We start from the raw sequence: 19,759 nt of genomic DNA, 5'->3' as shown, positions 1-19,759 counted from the left end.
AGAAACTAATCATCCTACTCACACTTGTGAGAGCTGCTGCTTAGGATAAATTAAATAACTACTTTTCTTCATACAGTTGTAAAACATTATAAAAAGATTGAATTTGGAGACTTTTTTTTTTTTAGATCTACGTACATGAGGCCCTATGTTAAGGGCCTCGTGCCCCTAGCTAAGACTCCTTAAATTTTCTTTACTATTTCTTTTCTGTAAGGAGTAACTTCCTTTTTAAAGTAGTTTAGACAATATACCAAAATTCTTTAATAGTCATCATTCCTTTGGTTTTAAAAAAAATAAACCTCTATGAAAGTTTAATTTTTTTTGTATTTTCACATAGCAATAGCCATTACCTACCTATGTTATGACTCAGTCCATCCTATGGCATATGGCTCTAGCAAAACCAGAGAGCTGCTCTCAACAAAATATTTTGTATTACAGGTGAAATTCCACGAGGATTTCGGTTTCATTGTCAGGCTGCAAGTAAGTATGAGGGAATGGGATAGAATAATAGGCATTGAGTGTGTATGTACCTGGTTAAGACTTTACATGGACACATAAAACATAAGTTGGGGGAAGAATAACGTTATTGTTGGAGAATCTTCATAGAAATGGTAGGTGGTGTATGTGATCCTTAAAAAATTTAAAATTAAATAGACTTGTGGGATACCAAAGGATATGACTGTATACCTAAACTCTGAACTGAACTCTTCTACGAACTAGGTTTTAACCAGTTTCCTCTGTGATTAGAATGAAAATCATGATAATAGTTTTTTTTTCTTTTTTTTTATTCTTATGTTAATCCCCATACATTACATCATTAGTTTTAGATGAAGTGTTCCATGATTCATTGTGCACAACACCCAGTGCTCCATGCAGAATGTGCCCTCCTCAATACCCACCACCAGGCTAACCCATCCTCCCACTCCCCTCCCCTCTAGAACCCTGTTTGTTTTTCAGAGTCCACATGATAATAGTTTTATTTTTAATTTACATTCAAAAGTGTCATTGTTTTTTTACTTAAAAATGTAGACAACTAGCCTATAGAAGTGTTTGAAATTAGAAATAAGTTTTTCAAATCTGCCATAACAAGCAGCTATTTTGTTATATTTATAATGCTGTTCTTTATAAATGAAAAGAATATTTTAGAGTCCCTTTTGGTTATGTCCTTTGAGTTTTTTCCAGTCTTAGTGAAAAATATGTACTAGACTTTTTTTGTTTGCCTGGGATCAGGGCAGTAGACTGTGGAACAAAGTAGGGGCAAATTTTTTTAGTTGGTCCTTTTATAGCTTTGAATGAAAAACCTATATAATACAGAAGAGGAATTCTGTTGTAGATTTTGAAGTGTGAATCTAGCTAATCTCCCCACGTGTTACATCATCTGAAGTTATTAACTAAATAGGTGGTGGTAAGACAAAAATAGAAACTTAGCTAGTGATTAACTTCATTTTTACTTCAGCTGTTTCTGGTTTTTTCATTGGTTGAGTGCATTGGAATCCCTGCTGTTTGTGAGCAGGCCACTGGCCTTACTGTTCATTATTTTGGTTCTGATAAATACTTGATTTTTAAAAAGTTTTTAAGGCTTCTTTTTACAACATTTTCAAGTTAACCAGATTAAGAGAAACCTATTAAAGACTCTAGGAATGTTTTCTTAATTTATTTTTCAAACTAATTAAAATTGAATACAGTTCATTCAGGAAAGCTCATTGGTGAGCTGCTTTGGAGTTCACCAATTTAGACAGGTCTTAAATTGCCAATTTGGTAACCCTGGGAAGTGTGCCGGTTAAAGAAGATACATAAATGACTGTATTAGAGTGATGGCTATGTTGACATAACTAAAAATGCTTATGCTGGTGTAATCAGCCTGATGCTTAGGAAAAGATCATGGTTCATAGAGGAATACACTGAAGCAAATTTACGTGTGGATGCAGAGTGAGTAGGAGCTAAGGAATGTACATGTAGATCTTTCAAATGCTCCTGTGCTAAGTGAAAGTGAAGTGAGATCGAGTGAATACTTCATGGATGGGCATGATGGTTTAGCACATTAGAATCAAAGAATTTCAAGTTTGGAAGAGGTATAGATATGGAATCTATTGATTTCCTCATCCTCATTGCCATGTTTTTCTTGGAAAGGGTACTTCAGGTTCTGTATGAGTTTATGGGGGTAGGAGGTCTTTGGTCCTTCTCATTCTCCCTCACTTTAATCATTGGAGCTCTGATTCTGTCCATTTTACTGCTTAATTTTCTTGGGAGAAGTTTTGCTTTAAAACAAGCAAAGCTTTGAGAACTGCTTTCAGGCTTCCTATACAAAAGGTCTATCAGCTTTTAAAATCTTCATACGCAAAGAATGTAACATTGACTTAAGGTATAAAGAATATTCATGAACAGCAGTGCATTCCCCAGTCAGCAGAAGAAATAAGGGCAGTGTGCTATCACCTATTGAAGGTCATTATATCTCTCGTTGATTGCATCCCCCTCCCTCTTTATAAGAGAGACACTATTTGGAATTTTGTGCTAATCATTTCCTTTCTTTTCTGAATAGTTTTATTGTTGTGAGTACATTTTTTTTTTTTTGAGAGTATGCATGAGCGGGGGTTGGGGGGATGGAGGGGAGGGGCAGAGGGAGAGAGAGAATCTTAAGCAGGCTCCGTGCTCATGCCCCACTTGGGGTTCAAACCCACAACCCTGAGATCATGACATGAGCTGAAATCACGAGTTGGACACTTGGGGCGCCTGGGTGGTTCAGTCGTTAAGCATCTGCCTTCAGCTCAGGTCATGATCCCAGGGTCCTCGGATCAAGCCCCGCATGGGGCTCCCTGCTCCACGGGAAGCCTGCTTCTCCCTCTCCCACTCCTACTTGTGTTCCCTCTCTTGCTGTCTCTGTCAAATAAAATCTTAAAAAAAAAAAAAAAAAAAAGAGTTGGATGCTAACCGACTGAGCCACCCAGGCATCCTGTGAATATATATTCATTTAAATTATGTATTTAATTTTGTTTTTTTTAACTTTTATATAATTCTTTCTGTACCTGTATTTTTTTTTTAACTCAACATTATCTTTTCCCAATTTTTCTGTTGGATTGTCCTTTACATTGGTTTGTGGAATTTTATTATGTATCTGATTTAATTGCAGACTTAATTGCAGATTGATTTAATTTGCAGATACCTATTTTCAGTTTGTGCATTATATTTTTTTATTGTCATTATGGCGTCTTTTAATGACTAAAAGTTTTTATTTTTAATTTAGTAAATGTATCAATCTTTTCCCTCACGTTTTGAGGGGTTTTAGTGTCTTATTTAAGAATCCTCTTTTACCTGAAGGCCATAAATGATAGTTTTTATTGTTTTGTTTTTCATATCCAAGTTCTTAGTCCACCTGGCATTGACTTGTGTATGGTGTGAAGTAGAGATTTTTTTCATTTTTTTCCCATGTGGATAATCAGTTGTCTCAGCATCATTTATTCAATAAGCAATTTGTTCCTCAGTATGTAGTGCCACATTTCTGTTGATGCCTGGGTCTTTTTGATATCTTTTATTTTGTTCTATTGGTCTACTTGGTTTTTGGTACCCATACCATTAAACACAATATTTTAATACTTAGACAAGTTCCTTGACTTTGTTTTGGAACATCATCGTTATTCTTGACCCTTTGTTCTTCCATACGATTTAGAGTCAGAGTATCAATGCTTTACAAAAAGCTTTGTTGACGTTTAGATTGGGATTCCCTTTAAATTTTCAGATCATTTTGGAGAAAATGGACAGCTTCATGATATTCTATCAGTGAACAGGAGTCTACTTATTTTTTTAGATCTGTAATGCCTTATAATACTTATAATTTTTTTCACAATGATCTTAATATCTTAAATTTATAGCTTATAAATTTTGTTATTTATAAGTGATATCTCCTAAAATTATATTTTTATTTACTTTTGTAGTTTAGTTTTATCCAGCCATTGCTAAACTATAACTCTTGAGTTTTTAGTAAATTCCTTAGTCATATCTGTGAAATGACCTTTTTCTAATCTATATATTTTTTATTTAAAACTTTAAAAATTTGTTTTAGGGTGCTGGCTAGGAACTCTGGTTTCTAATGTTTCACCATTAGAGTATGCTGTTTGCTGTGCTTTTTGTTTCTTTTTTCTTCTCTCATTTTTTGTATGCACTCTTGATCAGGGTTAAGAAGTTCCCTTCTATTCCCAGCTTGGTTAGAGATACCAGTTGTACATTTTAATGAGTGGTTTTTCTGTGTCTCACTTGATTTGTGTCTTTTGTTCATTTGGTAATTTGCTAATGCTAAACCAACCTTAAATTCCAGCAGTAAACGCAATATAGTCACTACATAGCTCTTAAAGAAATTGCTGGATTTGGTTTGCTTATATTTTGTTTTAGGATTTGTGCAATCATGTTAAAGACTGAGATTAGTCTTACCTAATTTTGTTACCAGGGTTATTTTGCCGTCCTAATATGGGTTAGAGAATGTGTCTTCAGTTTTTTGAATTTACCTTTGGTTCCTTATGGTTTTGCTGAAATTATCAATTATTTTTTTATTTTCCTGAACATTTAAAGTCTTGGGGCGCCTGGGTGGCTCAGTCGTTAAGCGTCTGCCTTTGGCTCAGGTCATGATCCCAGGGTCCGAGCCCCACATCGGGCTCCCTGCTCAGCGGGAAGCCTGCTTCTCCCTCTCCCACTCCCCCTGCTTGTGTTCCCTCTCTCCCTGTGTCTCTCTCTGTCAAATAAATAAATAAAATCTTAAAAAAAAAAAAAAATTTTAAAGTCTTATGTCTGATAACCCTATTATAGAGATCTTCTTTATGGATCTGTTGGTTATCTTGATGTTCAGCCATGGTATCAGATCTCTTCATATTTCTGATTATTTTTGAGTGCTGAACAGTAGGTAGGAAAACTTGTTATTCCTCTCCAAAAAAAATTTATGATTGATTCTGGCAGAAAGCTACTGTCACTAGCCATCTCAGAGTACCATAGTCCAATTTCAGAGATTGAGATAATACAAAATTGAGTTCAGACATTTTAAGAGTCCCATCTATTTCTTGTTGATCTGTAAAAAAGAGGGAAGGTAGATTACCACCAAAGGACCATCTGTGAAATTTGTAATTGACTTGATAGCATAAACGATGGAAGCCAGAAGATAATTGTATATATTAAATATATAATTAAAAATTCAAGTAATACTGGAGTAATATTTTTTAAAAGATTTTATTTTTAAGTAATCTCTATACCCAACATGGGGCTTGAACCCACAACCCAAAGACTAAGAGTCACATGCTCCACCGACGTAGCCAGCCAGGTGCCCGTAGAGTAATATTTTTAATTCTTACAAGTCTAGGTCTGTTGAAAACTCATTCTCCCAGAATCTAAATCTCCTCTTCCAGAATTGGTAAATGCCCAAATTACCAATGAACCCAAATGTCAGAATGAAGCTCTCTAGCATTTCTTCCTCTTCAGGATTTTGGACCCCTAATTCCTTGCTGCTGTTTTATCTCTTCAGTGTTTTCAAGCAGGTGTTTCATTTGTTCAGCTTTTCTCTAGTCTGTCATTATCAGAAATTCTTCTGTATCCTTTTTTATAACTATATGCTGAAATTCATAATTTGATCTCCTCAGATATAAGTATGATTATTTAAAATCTGTGCTGAATAACTTCAGTAGCTGGAATACCTTTGGATCTCTTCCTATCAAATTTGGTTTGGTTTTCATTCTTCTTCATGTACCTGGTTATTATTATTATTTTTTAAGATTTTATTTATTTAATTGACAGACACAGCAGCGAGAGTGGAAACACAAGCAGGGGGAGTGGGAGAGGGAGAAGCAGGCTTCCCATTGAGCAGGGAGCCCGATGTGGGGCTCGATCCCAGGACCCTGGGATCATGACCTGAGCTGAAGGCAGATGCCTAATGACTGAGCCACCCAGGCGCCCCTGTACCTGGTTATTCATATAAGCTGAAAAAATGATTTTTTTTTTTAGTGTGACAAATTTATTGGTATTTAAGATTTATTTTAGGGCAGGAAGGAGGAGAGAGGGAGAGAAAGAATCTTGAGCAGACTCCCCGCTGAGCTTGGAGCCTAACATGGGGCTCAATCTCAGGACCCCAAGATCATGAACAAAGAAGTCAAGAGTTGGACACTTAACCAACTGAGACACACAGGTGCCCCAAATTTATTGGCATTTTAGTAAAGACATTGATCTCAGTCATTTCTCTCCCATCTTGACCTTAGGTTAATATTTCATTTGAGTCCAGAAAAGAACATGTAGGAGAGGGATGTTATTTTAAAGTAAACAGTAAAATGGACAAAAGTGGAAAGTTTGCTTACATTAAAGCAAGTTAAATTCATGTATCTTGATATAATTAAATCATGTAAGAACTAATAGTTCTATACACATTTCCATTGTTTGGGGCTTACTCTAAACTTAAATGCAAATGAACAAAGTGTTAGGGATGTATACAGGTTGCTTCTCTATTACCTATTAAAAGAGCCCAGCCAGTAGTTATCACCAATAAAATAGTCTGAAGCTGCTTCCAAATTAAACACTGCAGGAGTTTTCAAGGAAATCATTATACTGTATGTTTCTTTTATCTGTGTCTATGCTTTTAAAGATGTGAAAAATCACATGAAAAAAATATACAAAATTTTTTTTAAAACCCTACAATACATAGATCTAACAAAGTATATGTGGTCAAAGATCCCATAAGATATGTTTAAAGATGCATTTTCTTTTACCTTCAGTACCTAAGCTGTACTTTGGAGAGGTCATTGATTAATATGTATACACTTTGAATCCTATTACTGTGCTAAAATAAGAATTCTTGTATTGGGGCGCCTGGGTGGCTCAGTTGGTTAAGCGACTGCCTTCAGCTCAGGTCATGATCCTGGAGTCCCGGGATCGAGTCCCGCATCGGGCTCCCTGCTCGGCAGGGAGTCTGCTTCTCTCTCTGACCCTCCTCCCTCTCATGCTCTCTGTCTCTCATTCTCTCGGTCTCAAATAAATAAATAAAAATCTTTAAAAAAAAAAAAAAAAGAATTCTTGTATTAAGTCCAACCAAATCACTTTCACAAGTTAGTAACTGAAGCTTTAACAGAGTTGCAGAAAGTACATCATTCTCCTTTTCATCTTCATACAATGTTGCTTTTTTGGTTCTACCTTTAAAAAAAAACCCAGCCAAATATTTATTATATGTACATTTAAATTTTTGGTGGTGGTCTGTATTTGAAAAGCGCTTCCTTGTGATGCCTCAGGATCTGGTGGAAATGCTTACAGGGACTAGCTAATAACAAAAACCAAGGGAAGCACATTCAAAATACTGATTTACTTTGGTAGCAAATGGTCTTTGAAGACTAATGAAGGTAGACAAGACCCATTAAGGTGAAGTGGGCTATTTCAAATACTCAACAATTTACATGAAATTTTAAAAAGTTTTTTTAAAGAGCTAAGCATCTATACCAACTGATAGCAGTGCAATACCTCGTTTATGATGACTTGAAACAAAACAAAGGCCCGTTAGGAAAAAAGCTGTATTTTAATTTTATCTAATATATTCCAGTAACATTTTCCTCCCAATAAAATACTCCCTCTCTATAAGGCTGTTCCTGGGAGCCAGACAGGCTAGGTTAATAAGGGAGTTAAGAGTAACTGCTTGCAGTTTAAATAGATGATAACTTTTTGCCTCCCTCTTAATGTGCTAATAGTTGTGTCTTAAAAAAAAAAATGCAATTCTTAGAAAAGTACCATTTCTGATTTTTTTTTAATTATCTGTAACCTTTTGGAAACTAATCACATGATACTACAAAATTAGCAAACGTCGTGAAATCTGAATACAAAACGTAAATTAACTCTAATTTCAAACTCTTGTTAGAGTACCACCACCCAATCTTACAAAAAAAAAAAAACGGTGGCTCCAAAGATATCCTATTACCATTCTTTAAAAAAGGAAACTGTTCCTTTTAACTTCACACCCACGCCATCCTCCAGTTTCAAAACACATCATTTGTCTTGGTCGTGGACATTTCTGAGATGAGATTTTATATTTCGCTCCCATAGCTTCTGGTTATCAGAGAAACCATGCTTTACTTTATTGAAGGAATTGGGATGTAGATGTAGCCCTTCCAGTATTCTTCATTCTCATCTTTGGAGGCATTTCCTCTGGTTCACTGTCTTCCTCTTCATTAAAAGCTGCTGCTACTGAAAAGGTTTTTGGAGCAAGAGTTGAAACCGTTTTTTTAGGTTTATTTGATCCAAGTTTGATGGATATGGCTGAGGCTTTCTTTGTTGTCTGACTACCTATGGCAAATCCAAACTTGGAGATGTTTGTAGGCTTTGTTGGGAAGTCTGCAAGCTGCTTCTTCAGCAGCTCGCTTCTCAACACTGCGACTGGAACTTTCCCCTCCATTACTCCAGAGGCTCCAGCTTACCTTGGCTTCTCAGGCTTCTCCTCTTCCACCTTCCTGTCCACCCTTTTCCCTGCCATGCTGAAAAAATGATTTTAAAGTAATTTGGGGCTTATAACAATGTTCCCTTCATCCAGAGAGGATTTATGTTTGCTTTTGCTAGATAGCTGGGGGCCGAGCAAACCAGGTCCCAAAAGCTGTCAAAAGCACACTTCTCGGCTGTTCAATTTCCTCTTCTAGAATTAGCAAATAACTGCAGGGGGAAAACTGCCCCCAGAGCTAGGCTCTCTGGAGAGCCTCTCTGGATTTCTGTATTCTCTTGCATCTGGATCTAATAATTTCTTGCTACTGTGTGTGCTCTTGATATCCTCAGGTATTTTAAATTTTTGTGGGAGGTTGGTCTGAATTATTTTGTCCATTTTTTTTTACTGGAAGTGGAAATCTTAATCCTACAGTCTTTTAAAAAGCAGTCATTGCTGTTAAGTTCTCCAGCCTTATATGTATAAAACAGATTCATGAAAGGTAGATGGGAATAGTGAAAACATAGAGGCTCTTAAATCTGGGTTTGAGTCCTGACTCCATTGTTTGCCAACTATTAACCTACTGTGCTAACTTCTGTGATTGTCAGTTGTGTCTTCTCTAATATGTGTATATCCCCTTTCCCATAAGATTATGGGATAAAAAAGTACCTAACCATACCTAAGCTTGGTATAAGTGCTTAAATATGAGTTACCCAGTACTGTCTTCCTGAACTCCTACTTCCTTACCCACTTCATAATATTTGTCTTGGTCAAATTTTGAACTCCTTCCTCCTTTTTATTCCCTTCAGGTGATTCTAGTCACAAGATTCCTATTTCAAACTTTGAATCTGGGCATGACCAAGCAACTGTGTTACAAAACCTTTATAGGTTTATTCACCCAAATGCAGGAAACTGGCCACCTATCTACTGCAAGGTAATTTCATTGTAAGAATTTTTTTTTTTTTAAGAATTTTTTTTAAGGCATCCACTTAGATACTGAAAGATCCATGAAAGATATCCAAAGAAAGTAAGTTTGCTTGTATGTTAGCTGTGTGTGTTAAAACGTGTTCATTGTGAATTGTTTTGAATGTGATTAGGTATAATAATTCCTGTGGTTTTATAGGGATTCCGAAGACTGCAAAAGCTGAATGTATTTCTACTTTGATCTCATGTTTTTAGTTTCTCCTGCTGAAATATCTTCTCAGTATCTTTTTACTCTGAAGAAAGGGTGTTCTAATCTGTACACACCCATCCTTCTAAGTAAGATTACCGTTTATTCAGAACTGTTTTTGTAGCAATCTCTTGACCCTCTTTTGTAATCTTTAGAGAGCCTTTATTCTTTATTTTGTCTAAATTCTTTTAGCTAGTAGTTGAAGTATTTTAGTGTAACCATGGACAGATTACCTTATCTTTTTCTGAACATTGGTTTCTTCATGTGCCTACCCTAGATTTCCCTTGCTTTTCAGAGAGTCTGTTAACATTGCTTTATAAATGTAACTGGTTATTAAAAGCAGTAGTCTTTTAAAATACATGTTGCTCTTTTTTATGGTTCTCATTTAGTTGTCACAAACTCTTTAGTCTTTCCCTTCCTGCCACCCCCACCTCCCCAGTTTGAAAGGACAGCAATTGATTAAAATTAACTCAGTGTAGGAGAAAATAAAAGTAATTTTTTTCCCTCCCCAGTCTGATGACAGAGCCAGAGTCAACTGGTGTTTGAAGCATATGGCAAAGGCATCAGGTAAGTAAAACTAGGTCACTGTTGAAGTGCATTATAATAACTCTATTTCCATTTTGGTATACATGTTCTATGTGCCTAAATTCAGTAATTGTTTGTCTTTTTCTGTTTACCTATGGAAGAAATCAGGCAAGATCTAGAACTTCTCACTGTAGAAGATCTTGTAGTGGGGATCTACCAGCAAAAGTTTCTTAAGGAGCCCTCTAAAACCTGGGTTCGGAGCCTCCTAGATGTGGCCATGTGGGATTATTCTAGCAACACAAGGTATGGTGGTTTTGTGATAGTGATTATGGCTTTTTGAACTGAGAAAATATGGCAGGATTAATTTTTCCTTTCTCATCAACAGGAAGTATTTTCCTATGAAACTTTGGAATTATTATTTCTTTGAATAATAAGATTCCATTGATTGTCATTCTGTCTACAACTAGAAACAAAACACACTACCAAATAACTGACATGGTGCTTTATCACTTAGGGTTTTTGTACTGATGAAAGAATATATTTATTTAAACAGACATTTTATTACATAGGTTTCTTAGACTTACATATAAGAAATACGTAAGTGAAATAAATTGAAAGTATTTTTTATTTTGAAATAATTTCATGTTTATGTTTGGTAGAATTCTCCTTGGGAAACCATCTGGCCCTGGACTCTTATTTTTTGGGAGGTTTTTGATTACGGTTTCAATTTCCTTGCTGGTTATGGGTCTGTTCAGATTGTCTATTTCTTCCTGTTTCAGTCGTTTATAAGTGTCCAGGAATGCATCCATTTCTTCCAGATTGCCTAGTTTGTTGCCATATAGCTGCTGGTAATAAGATCTAATAATTGTCTCTATTTCCTTGGTATTGGTTGTGATTTCTCCTCTTTCATTCAAGATTTTATTAATTTGGGTCCTTTCTCTTTTCCTTTTTATAAGTCTGGCTAGGGGTTTATTGATCTTACTAATTCTTTCAAAGAACCAGCTTCTGGTTTTGTTGATCTGTTCTACTGTTCTTCTAGTTTCTGTTTCATTGATTTCTGCTCTAATCTTTATTATTTCTCTTCTCCTGCTTGGTTTAGGCTTTCTTTTCTGTTCTTTCTCCAGCTCCTTTAGGTGTAAGGTTAGCTTGTACAGTTGGGATTTTTCTAATTTTTTGCGAGAGACTTGGATGGCTATGTACTTCCCTCTAAGGACTGCCTTTGCAATATCCCATAGGTTCTGAACTGATGTGTTTTCATTTTCATTGGTTTGCATGAATTGTTTTAAGTTCCTCTTTAATTTCCTGGTTGACCTATTCATTCTTTAGCAGGATGCTTTTTAACATCCAAGTGTTTGTGTTCCTTCCAAATTTTTCCTTGTGGTTGAGTTCCAGTTTCAAAGCATTGTGGTCTGAAAATAATGCAGGGAAGAATCCCAATCTTTTGGTATAGATTGAGACCTGATTTGTAACCCAGTATGTGGTCTATTCTGGAGAAAGTTCCATGGGCACTTGAGAAGAATGAGTATTCTGTTGTGTTTGGATGGAATGTTCTGTGTAAATATCTATGAGGTCTGTCTGGTCCAATGTGTCCTTCAGAGCTCTTGCTTCTTTGTTGATGATCTGCTCAGATGATCTGTCCATTGCTCTCAGTGGAGTGTTGAAGTCTCCTATTAATGTATTATTATCAATATGATTGTTTATTTTGGTTATTAGTTGGTTTATGTAGTTGGCTGCTCCCATGTTGGGGGCATAGATATTTACAATTGTTAGATTTTCTTGTTGGGTAGACCCTTTAAGTATGATAGAGTATCCCTCTACATCTCTTACTACAGTCTTTGGTTTAAAATCTAATTCGTCTGATACGAGAATTGCTACCCCAGCTTTCTTTTGAGGTCCGTTGGCATGATAAATGGTTCTCCATCCCCTCACTTTCAATATGGAGGTGTCTTTAGGTTCAAAATAAGTCTCTTATAGACAGCATATGGATGGGTCCTGCTTTTTTATCCAATCTGAAACCCTGTGTCTTTTGATAAGAGCGTTCAGTCCATTCACATTGAGAATAACTATTGACAGATATGAATTTAGTGCCATTGTATTGCCTGTAAAGTCCCTGTTTCTATAGATTGTCTCTGTTAATATCTGGTCTATATTACTCTTGGGGTCTTTCTTCTTTTATAGAATCACCCTTAATATTTCTTGCAGGACTAGCTTGGTGGTCACATACTCTTTCATTTTTTGCCGGTCCTGGAAGCTCTTTATCTCTCCATCCATTCTGAATGACAGCCTTGCTGGATAAAGTATTCTTGGCTGCATGTTCTTCTCATTTAGTACCCTGAATATGTCTTGCCAGCCCTTTCTGGCTTGCCAGGTCTCTGTGGATAGGTCTGGTGTTATTCTGATGCTCCTCCCTCCATACGTAAGAAATCTCTTCCCCCAGCTGCTCTCAGGATAGCTTCCTTGTCTCTTAAGATTTGCAAGCTTCACTATATGTTGGGGTGTTGATCTATTTTTGATTTTTGGAGGGGTCCTCTCTGCCTCTTGGACATGAATGCTTTTATCCTCCAGATTAGGGAAGTTCTCAGCTATGATTTGCTCAAATATACCTTCTAGTCCTCTTTCTCTCTCCACCCCCTCGGGGATCCCAGTAATTCTGACATTGGAATGTTTCATGGTGTCCTTGATCTAAGTCTATTTTCATGGGCTCCTAGTTGCCTATCCCTGTCTTCCTCGGCTTCCTTCCTTTCTATCAGCTTATCTTCTAGATCACTGATTCATTCTTCTGCCTAATTTACCCTGGCTGTTATAGTATCCAGTTTAGACTGCATCGCATGCAGAGCATTTTTAAGTTCGGCCTGGTTAGATCTCATTTCTGCCCGTAGAGATTCTATGTTGTCACTTATGCTTTTTTCAAGCCTAGCTATTGATTTCATAATTGCTATCCTGAAGTCTATCTCTGACATCTTGCTTATATCCATATAAGCAAGTTCTGTGGCAGAGGACATTGTCTCTGGTTCTTTGTTGGGAGTTCTTCCTCCTAGTCATTCTGTTGAGGGATGGTTGAGTGAATGAACAGAGTCCAAAGTATCAACCATGACCCAAGCAAGATGCACCTTAGAAAAAAATCCAAAGTGGTCAAAAGCTACCACAGATGCAACCAAGGCCAAGATGATCCAAAACAACAAAAAAGAAAGGAAAAAAAAGGGGGAGGTGGGAGTGGGGAGAGAGATTATCATCTCTCAGGGTGGACAAAGCAGGGTGATCTGCCTGTTCCTGATTGATTTTTGGTCTGTATGTTAGAAGACACTATATCCCCAAATTGCAAAGAAATCAGAACTTATATGTGTGTGTGTGTCTGTATCAAGATAAAATTGAATAGAGTGAAAAATGGGCTAGTATTGGGTATAAATCTATAAAACATAGATGTGAAAAAAATAAAAGTTAAGTGACTTAAAAACAGGTTGGGAAATAAGAATCTGTTTGAAACAGGAACAGGGTAAAAAAAAAAAAAAAGAAAGAAAATTTTAGCCTGAACTGTAAAGGAGTAGTGAGGGAACACCTGGAGCTCCCTATATTATTTTCCCCTGGTGCTGGAGTTTTACAGTCCTCTGGGAAGTAAGCTTATCTTTCACCTGTTCTTCGTCTGTCTTCTGGGGGAGGGGCCTGCTGCTCGGCTTCTCAGGCCTCTTTGCCTGCGTGGAGTTGCCCCACCTCTTGTCAGGGGGATAGGCTTAATGTGAACTGGTTGGCTGTGTGGCTTTTGTTCCCTGGTGGCTTGCCACTTCTCTTTAGAGGGTTGGAACAAATATGGCCGTGCGGGAATCTCTGGCCCACAGCCGCAATGTCGCTGTCCCCACCCCATCCGGGTCAAACCATCTCTACTTCTGCATGTATCAAGCTCCACAGACTTGTGCATTTCGTGCCTGCCACACCTTTCCCAGGGGAGTCACGGGGACCCAGGAGCATCTCTGCGCTTTGTAACTCCACAACTGCTAGTGGTCATGGGCTCATGCATGCGCCCTCTTCTGCAGCTCCCTTGTCATGCTGGGTGCTGCCCCAGTGTCCTTTCGTGGGCCACACCGCCCTGAATGCTGTTGCCCTGTCTTGGGCACAAGCTGTTTTATATCTCCCCTAGGATGTTAAACAGTTCGCACCTTCTAGTCCTTTTCAGGGTGGTCAGGCAGAGGGCGATCTCCTTACCAGTGCAGCTTACAGTTTATGGTGTCCGGAGCTGAGAGTCCCCTCTGGGCTCACTGACCACAACCAGTCTCCCCACTCCACTGCTTGGGCACTCTATCGCCTCAGGCTCACCCGTTCTTTGTGAGTCTCCTGGAATCCTGAGACCACAATGATCCCCCTAGAATGCTGCCTTATTCATCCCCTCTGCCCTTTTCAGAAGGGGTGCCTCTCACTAGAGCAGATTTCCAGGGGGCCTGATTTTTTGCTCCGGCGTTATATCACTTTCCAGTGGCTGGCTTATGGAGGCTCCCTCCCCTCTTCATTATCTTCGATATTTCCCCTGAAGATTCAAGGTTCCTACCTTGCAAAAAGTAGTCATTTTTCTGCTCGTGGAGGTCCAGATAAATCTTCTTGCATGTCAGGTTGAATTTGTGTGTGTTCAGAATGGTTTGATAGATATCCAGCTAAATTCGAGGGACCAGATGAAACAAGGTCCCCTACTCTGCCACCACCTTGCCCCCCTCCTCTAAGATTTCATTCTTTTTATGGCTGACACATACACCACATCTCCTTTATCCATTCATCAGTTCATGGACATCTGGGCTCTTTCCATAGTTTGGATATTGTTGATAATGCTGCTATAAACATTGGGGTGCATGTATCCCTTCGAATCAGTATTTTTTTTAAAGATTTTATTTATTTGACAGAGAGCACAAGCAGGGGGAGCAGCAGACAGAGGGAGAAGCAGACTCCCCACTGAGCAGGGAGCCTGACACGGGGCTCGATCCCAGGATCCTGGGATCATGACCTGAGCTGAAGGCAGACACTTAACCGACTGAGCCACCCACGTGCCCCAAAATCAGTATTTTTGTATCCTTTGGGTAAATACCTAGTAGTGCAATTGCTGGATTGGAGGGTAGCTCTATTTTCAACTTTCTGAGGAACCTCCATACTGTTCTTCAGAATGGCTACACCGGTTTGCATTCCCATGAATAGTGTATGAGGGTTCCCTTTCTCCACATTCTCACCAACACCTGTTGTTTCCTATGTTAATTTTAGCCATTCTGACTGGTGTGAGGTGATGTCCATTGTAGTTTTGATATTGAGCATCTTTTCATGTGTTTGTTAGCCAGCTGTATGTCTTCTTTGGAGAAATGTCTGTTCATGTCTTCTGCTCACCTTTTAACTGGATTGTTTTTTGGGTGTTCAGTTTTATCAGTTCTTTATAAATATACAAATGGTGTTGGGAAAACTGGACAGCAACATGCAAAAGAATGAAACTGGACCACTTTATTACACCATACACAAAAATAAATTCAAAATGGATGAAAGACCTAAATGTGAGACCTGAAACCATCAAAATTCTAGAGAACACAAGCAGTAACCTCTTTGACATCAGCTGTAGTAGCTTCTTACTAGGTATATCTCCTGAGGCAAAGGCAACAAAAGCAAAAATAAACCACTGGGATGTCATCAACATAAAAAGCTTCTGCACAGCAAATGAAAAAGTCAAAACTAGAAGGCAGCCTTCAGAATGGGAGAAGATATTTGCAAATGACTTACTTTGACTTTCATGATCTTGACATTTTTGAAGAGTACAGGCCGGTTACTTTATAGAATGTTTCTTAGTTTTAGTTTGCCTGTATTTCTTCATGATTAGTTTGAGTTTATATATTTTTGGCAGGAGTACCACATACGTTATGTGTCTTCTCAGTGTGTTCTTTTCAGTGTGTCCTATTGGATGCATATGAAGTCCTTTTGTTCCATTACTGATGATAACTTTGATCACTTAAGATGGTGCCTCCCAGATTTCTCCTTTGAGAAGTTACTGGTTTTCACCTTGTGATTAATATTTTATAGGGAAATATTTTGAGATTTGGTAGATATTCTCAAACTTCAGTCTGCCTCTTAATTTTCACATCCATTGATGGCTTTTGCCTGAATCAGTAATTATTATATTTATGGACTGGTGATTTTTCTAATCCAGTTGTTCCCTTTATGTTTATTAGTTGGCATTCTACTGTAAGGAAGAGCTTTACTTTTATTTTTTTAAGATTTATTTATTTAGAGAGAGAGTCATCGGGGGGGGGGGGTGGAGAGAGAAACCTCAAGCCGACTCCCCTTTGAGCAGGAAGCCCAACACAAGGCTTGATCCTAGGACTCTGAGATCATGACCTGAGCCGAAACCAAGAGTCAGCTGCTCAACCGACTGAGCCACTCAGGCACCCCAAGAGAGCTTTTATTTTTAAAAAATAATGAGTATGGCCTCGATTCCTATTTTTTTAATGGGCTATAATCTGTTACTATCAACTTATTTTTTATGCTAGGTTTGACTGATGTTTATGGCCAGTGGGAGTCCCTTCAAAGCAGTGGTTTCTGTGTCCTTTTGACATTTCTTCATCATTCTCTGAATGCTGCTTTGCTTTCTGGCTTAATATGTTCCAGGCTCATCCTTGTGCTTTCCCTGCTTCAGCTTTGGATTACCCATTTCTCCATGGAGCCCTGGTTCCTTTAAATGGAGGACATATTTAGGAGATAGGGTGTGGGTGTTAGGTGTGCTCATTCCTGCTAGAGCATTATTGATTCTAGTTCCCCTTGGTGGAGAGAGCTACATATATACACAGCCTCCACACACATTTTTTTTTTTAAGATTTTATGTATTTGACAGAGACACAGTGAGAGAGGGAACACAAGCAGGGGGAGTAGAAGAGGGAGAAGCAGGCTTCCTGCAGAGCAGGGAGCCCAGTGCGGGGCTCGATCCTAGGACCCTGGGATCATGACTGGGGCCAAAGGCAGACACTTAACGATTAAGCCACCCAGGCACTCCCTCCACACACATTTTTATGTCTGTCTCACCATGAGTTCATACTAATTACCCATAATTCCAGTTCAACACATACTGTTTTCCAGTTTTCCATTTTTCTATTTTTGTATTTCCCTTTTCTGAGCGAAAAACCTGGCACTCAGTATTCTTGTTTAGTCCTAGAATACATTAATTAAAAATCAATTGTTAGAGAATTAAGTGATACCCTGTAAAAAAAAAATTAATAGTTCAGAATTTGCTTTCAGTTGTTTTTTAGTCTGAAGGCATATAGTCAAAATACTTTGTTCAAAAGTTATTTGGGTTAGTTCTTCCCCCTTCTTCAGTGTGGTTAAATTATTCCTTTGAAATATAGTTCAGTCCATTTGCTTGTTTTATTCCATTTCTGTTTTTTCCCATCCTTGTTGATTCTCTTATCTTTTTAATGTTTTTAAACAAAAACGTATATTCAGAAGTATCACTTCACTTCAGTCCAGCTCCATAAAACTCCTTGGATTGCATTAAATTTATAAATTAACTTGGGGAGAACTGAAATGTTTATAATGTTGAATTCTATCTAAAGACAAGAGATGTCTTTCCATTTCTCAAATCTACTTTTGGGTCTTTAAAGACTTAACATTTTCTTACACAAGTTGTGCATATCTGGGACTGGGCAAATTTTTGTGGGTCAGTTCTTTGATAATTTTTATCTGTTTCTTCTATGAAAATCAGTTTGATTAGGCTTTCTATAACGGGATCAATATTGGTAATCTGTATTTCTCTAGGAGATTGTACATTTTATATGTTTCCAAATTTGTTTAAAAGTCTGCAAAGTTAGTCTCTTATAACTTTTAAAATTCCTTCTGTTTCAGTGGTTATTCTTGTATATTTGTGCTTTTTTTTCTTTAAATGAAGCTAGTGTATTGTCTATTTTTTTTTCCAGAACAACAGGATTTTATTAGATGTACATTTTTTTTTAATTCTCTTCCTCATTAATTTCTGCTTTTATTTTCTTGGTACTGTGGTTCTTTTTCTTTTTGGGGGCTCAGACTTCATTAATTTTCTAATTTTTTTTAAAGATTTTATTTATTTATCCTAGATTGACATATACAGTATTTTGTCATTTAAAAAAAATTCTGTAATTTTAACCCACAAGTTAATATAAGGCTTTTAAATATCCAGATGTAAAGGCCTTTCTAGTTTGGTTAGTAAATTCTGGTGTCTTTGCACTGTGATCAGTTTTGTTCATAATATTTCTACTTTATGCAGTTTTTTGCTAACTTAATGTATAAATCAATTTTTGTGAATGTTCTGTGGGTGTGTGAGAAGAATATTTATTATTAGGGTGTATTTATTATCCATGAGATCTACTTTGAGTTGTTTAAGTTGTTTCATCTCTTAAGAAAGACAGGGGTTGGAGAAAAGGGAACAGCCCTCATGCACTACTTGTGGGAATGTAAACTGGTGCAACCACTGTGGAAAACAGTATGGAGGTTCCTCAAAAAATTAAAAAATAGGGCGCCTGGGTGGCTCAGATGGTTGGGCATCTGCCTTCGGCTCAGGTCATGATCCCAGGGTCCTGGGATCGAGTCCCACATCGGGCTCCCTGCTCCTTGGGAGCCTGCTTCTCCCTCTACCTCTCTCTCTCTCTGTCTCTCATGAATAAATAAATAAAAAAAAAAAATCTTAAAAAAAAAAAATTAAAAATTAAAAATACCATAAGATCCAGTTAATTCCATTACTGGATATCTCCCCAAAGAAAATGAAAACACTAATTCGAAAAGATACATGTACCCTTAAATACACATTTGGAATAATAGCTAAGATATGGAAGCAACCCAAGTGTCCATTGATAAATGAATGGATTATGAAGATTGGTATACACAATACACATGTGTACCACGTGCATGCGCACACGCACGCACATACACATGTGCGCACACACACACACACACTGGAATATTACTCATCCATAAAAAAGAATGAAATCTTGCCATTTATGGCAACATGGAGAGACCTAGAGGGTATTATGCTGAGTGAAATAGGTCAGAGAAAGACATCAATACCATGATTTCACATATATGTGGACACTAAAAACCAAAACAGACAAAAAACCAAACAGACTCTTAACTACAGAGGACAAACTGGTAGTTGCCAGAGGGAAGGTGGGTGAGGGTATAGGCTAAATAAGTGAAGGAGATTAAGGGCTACAAACTTCGTTATTAAAAAAAAAAAATTGTCTTAATTGCTTGAGTTATATCTACTCAATCTGTCATGTGTTGAGAATGGTGTATTAAAAGTTTCCTGTTACTATCGTGTTTCTATGTTTCATTACATCTTCTGTAGTTTTAAGCTGGTTACTGTGGTATTTGGTGCCTTTACAGAAAAAAAATTTGCTGAATCTTGATCTGGTAGACTGATTAGGGCTCTTAGGAACCAGTAGTCCCTGTGTTCTTGCCTTATGAAAACTTTTTATTTGACCTGTATTTCCTTGAGTTTCTAGAAAATACAGCTGTATTTTTTTGTATGTCTTTGTGTGTTGCTTTTGAGAAGCTTGCTCATTTAATTCTCTTGGCCTTTCTAAGTTGATCTTTTTGCCTGGAGACCTTAAGAATATTTTTTCATATTTAAAGTCTAATAGTTTTATTAGTATATTTCTCTGAATATATTATTG

The 19,759-nt window shown here is 37.4% G+C and overlaps 1 protein-coding gene across 2 annotated transcripts in view; it reads left to right on the top strand.

Moving 5' to 3' along the window:
• Positions 1-19,759, top strand: part of MAEL (maelstrom spermatogenic transposon silencer) — a 36,119-nt gene that overhangs the window by 4,251 nt on the left and 12,109 nt on the right. For both annotated transcript variants that reach the window (XM_035009562.1, XM_035009561.1), the window contains 4 exons: positions 436-477; positions 9,223-9,347; positions 10,097-10,151; positions 10,271-10,412. In XM_035009562.1, the coding sequence (XP_034865453.1) occupies positions 436-477; positions 9,223-9,347; positions 10,097-10,151; positions 10,271-10,412 (364 nt within the window). The remainder of the gene's footprint in view (positions 1-435; positions 478-9,222; positions 9,348-10,096; positions 10,152-10,270; positions 10,413-19,759) is intronic.

The sequence above is a fragment of the Mirounga leonina genome, unplaced genomic scaffold, assembly GCF_011800145.1.
Source record: "Mirounga leonina isolate KUSES-001 unplaced genomic scaffold, KU_Mleo_1.0 Mir_154, whole genome shotgun sequence".
Lineage (NCBI taxonomy): Eukaryota > Metazoa > Chordata > Mammalia > Carnivora > Phocidae > Mirounga > Mirounga leonina.
This window is presented reverse-complemented; position numbering and strand designations above follow the sequence as displayed.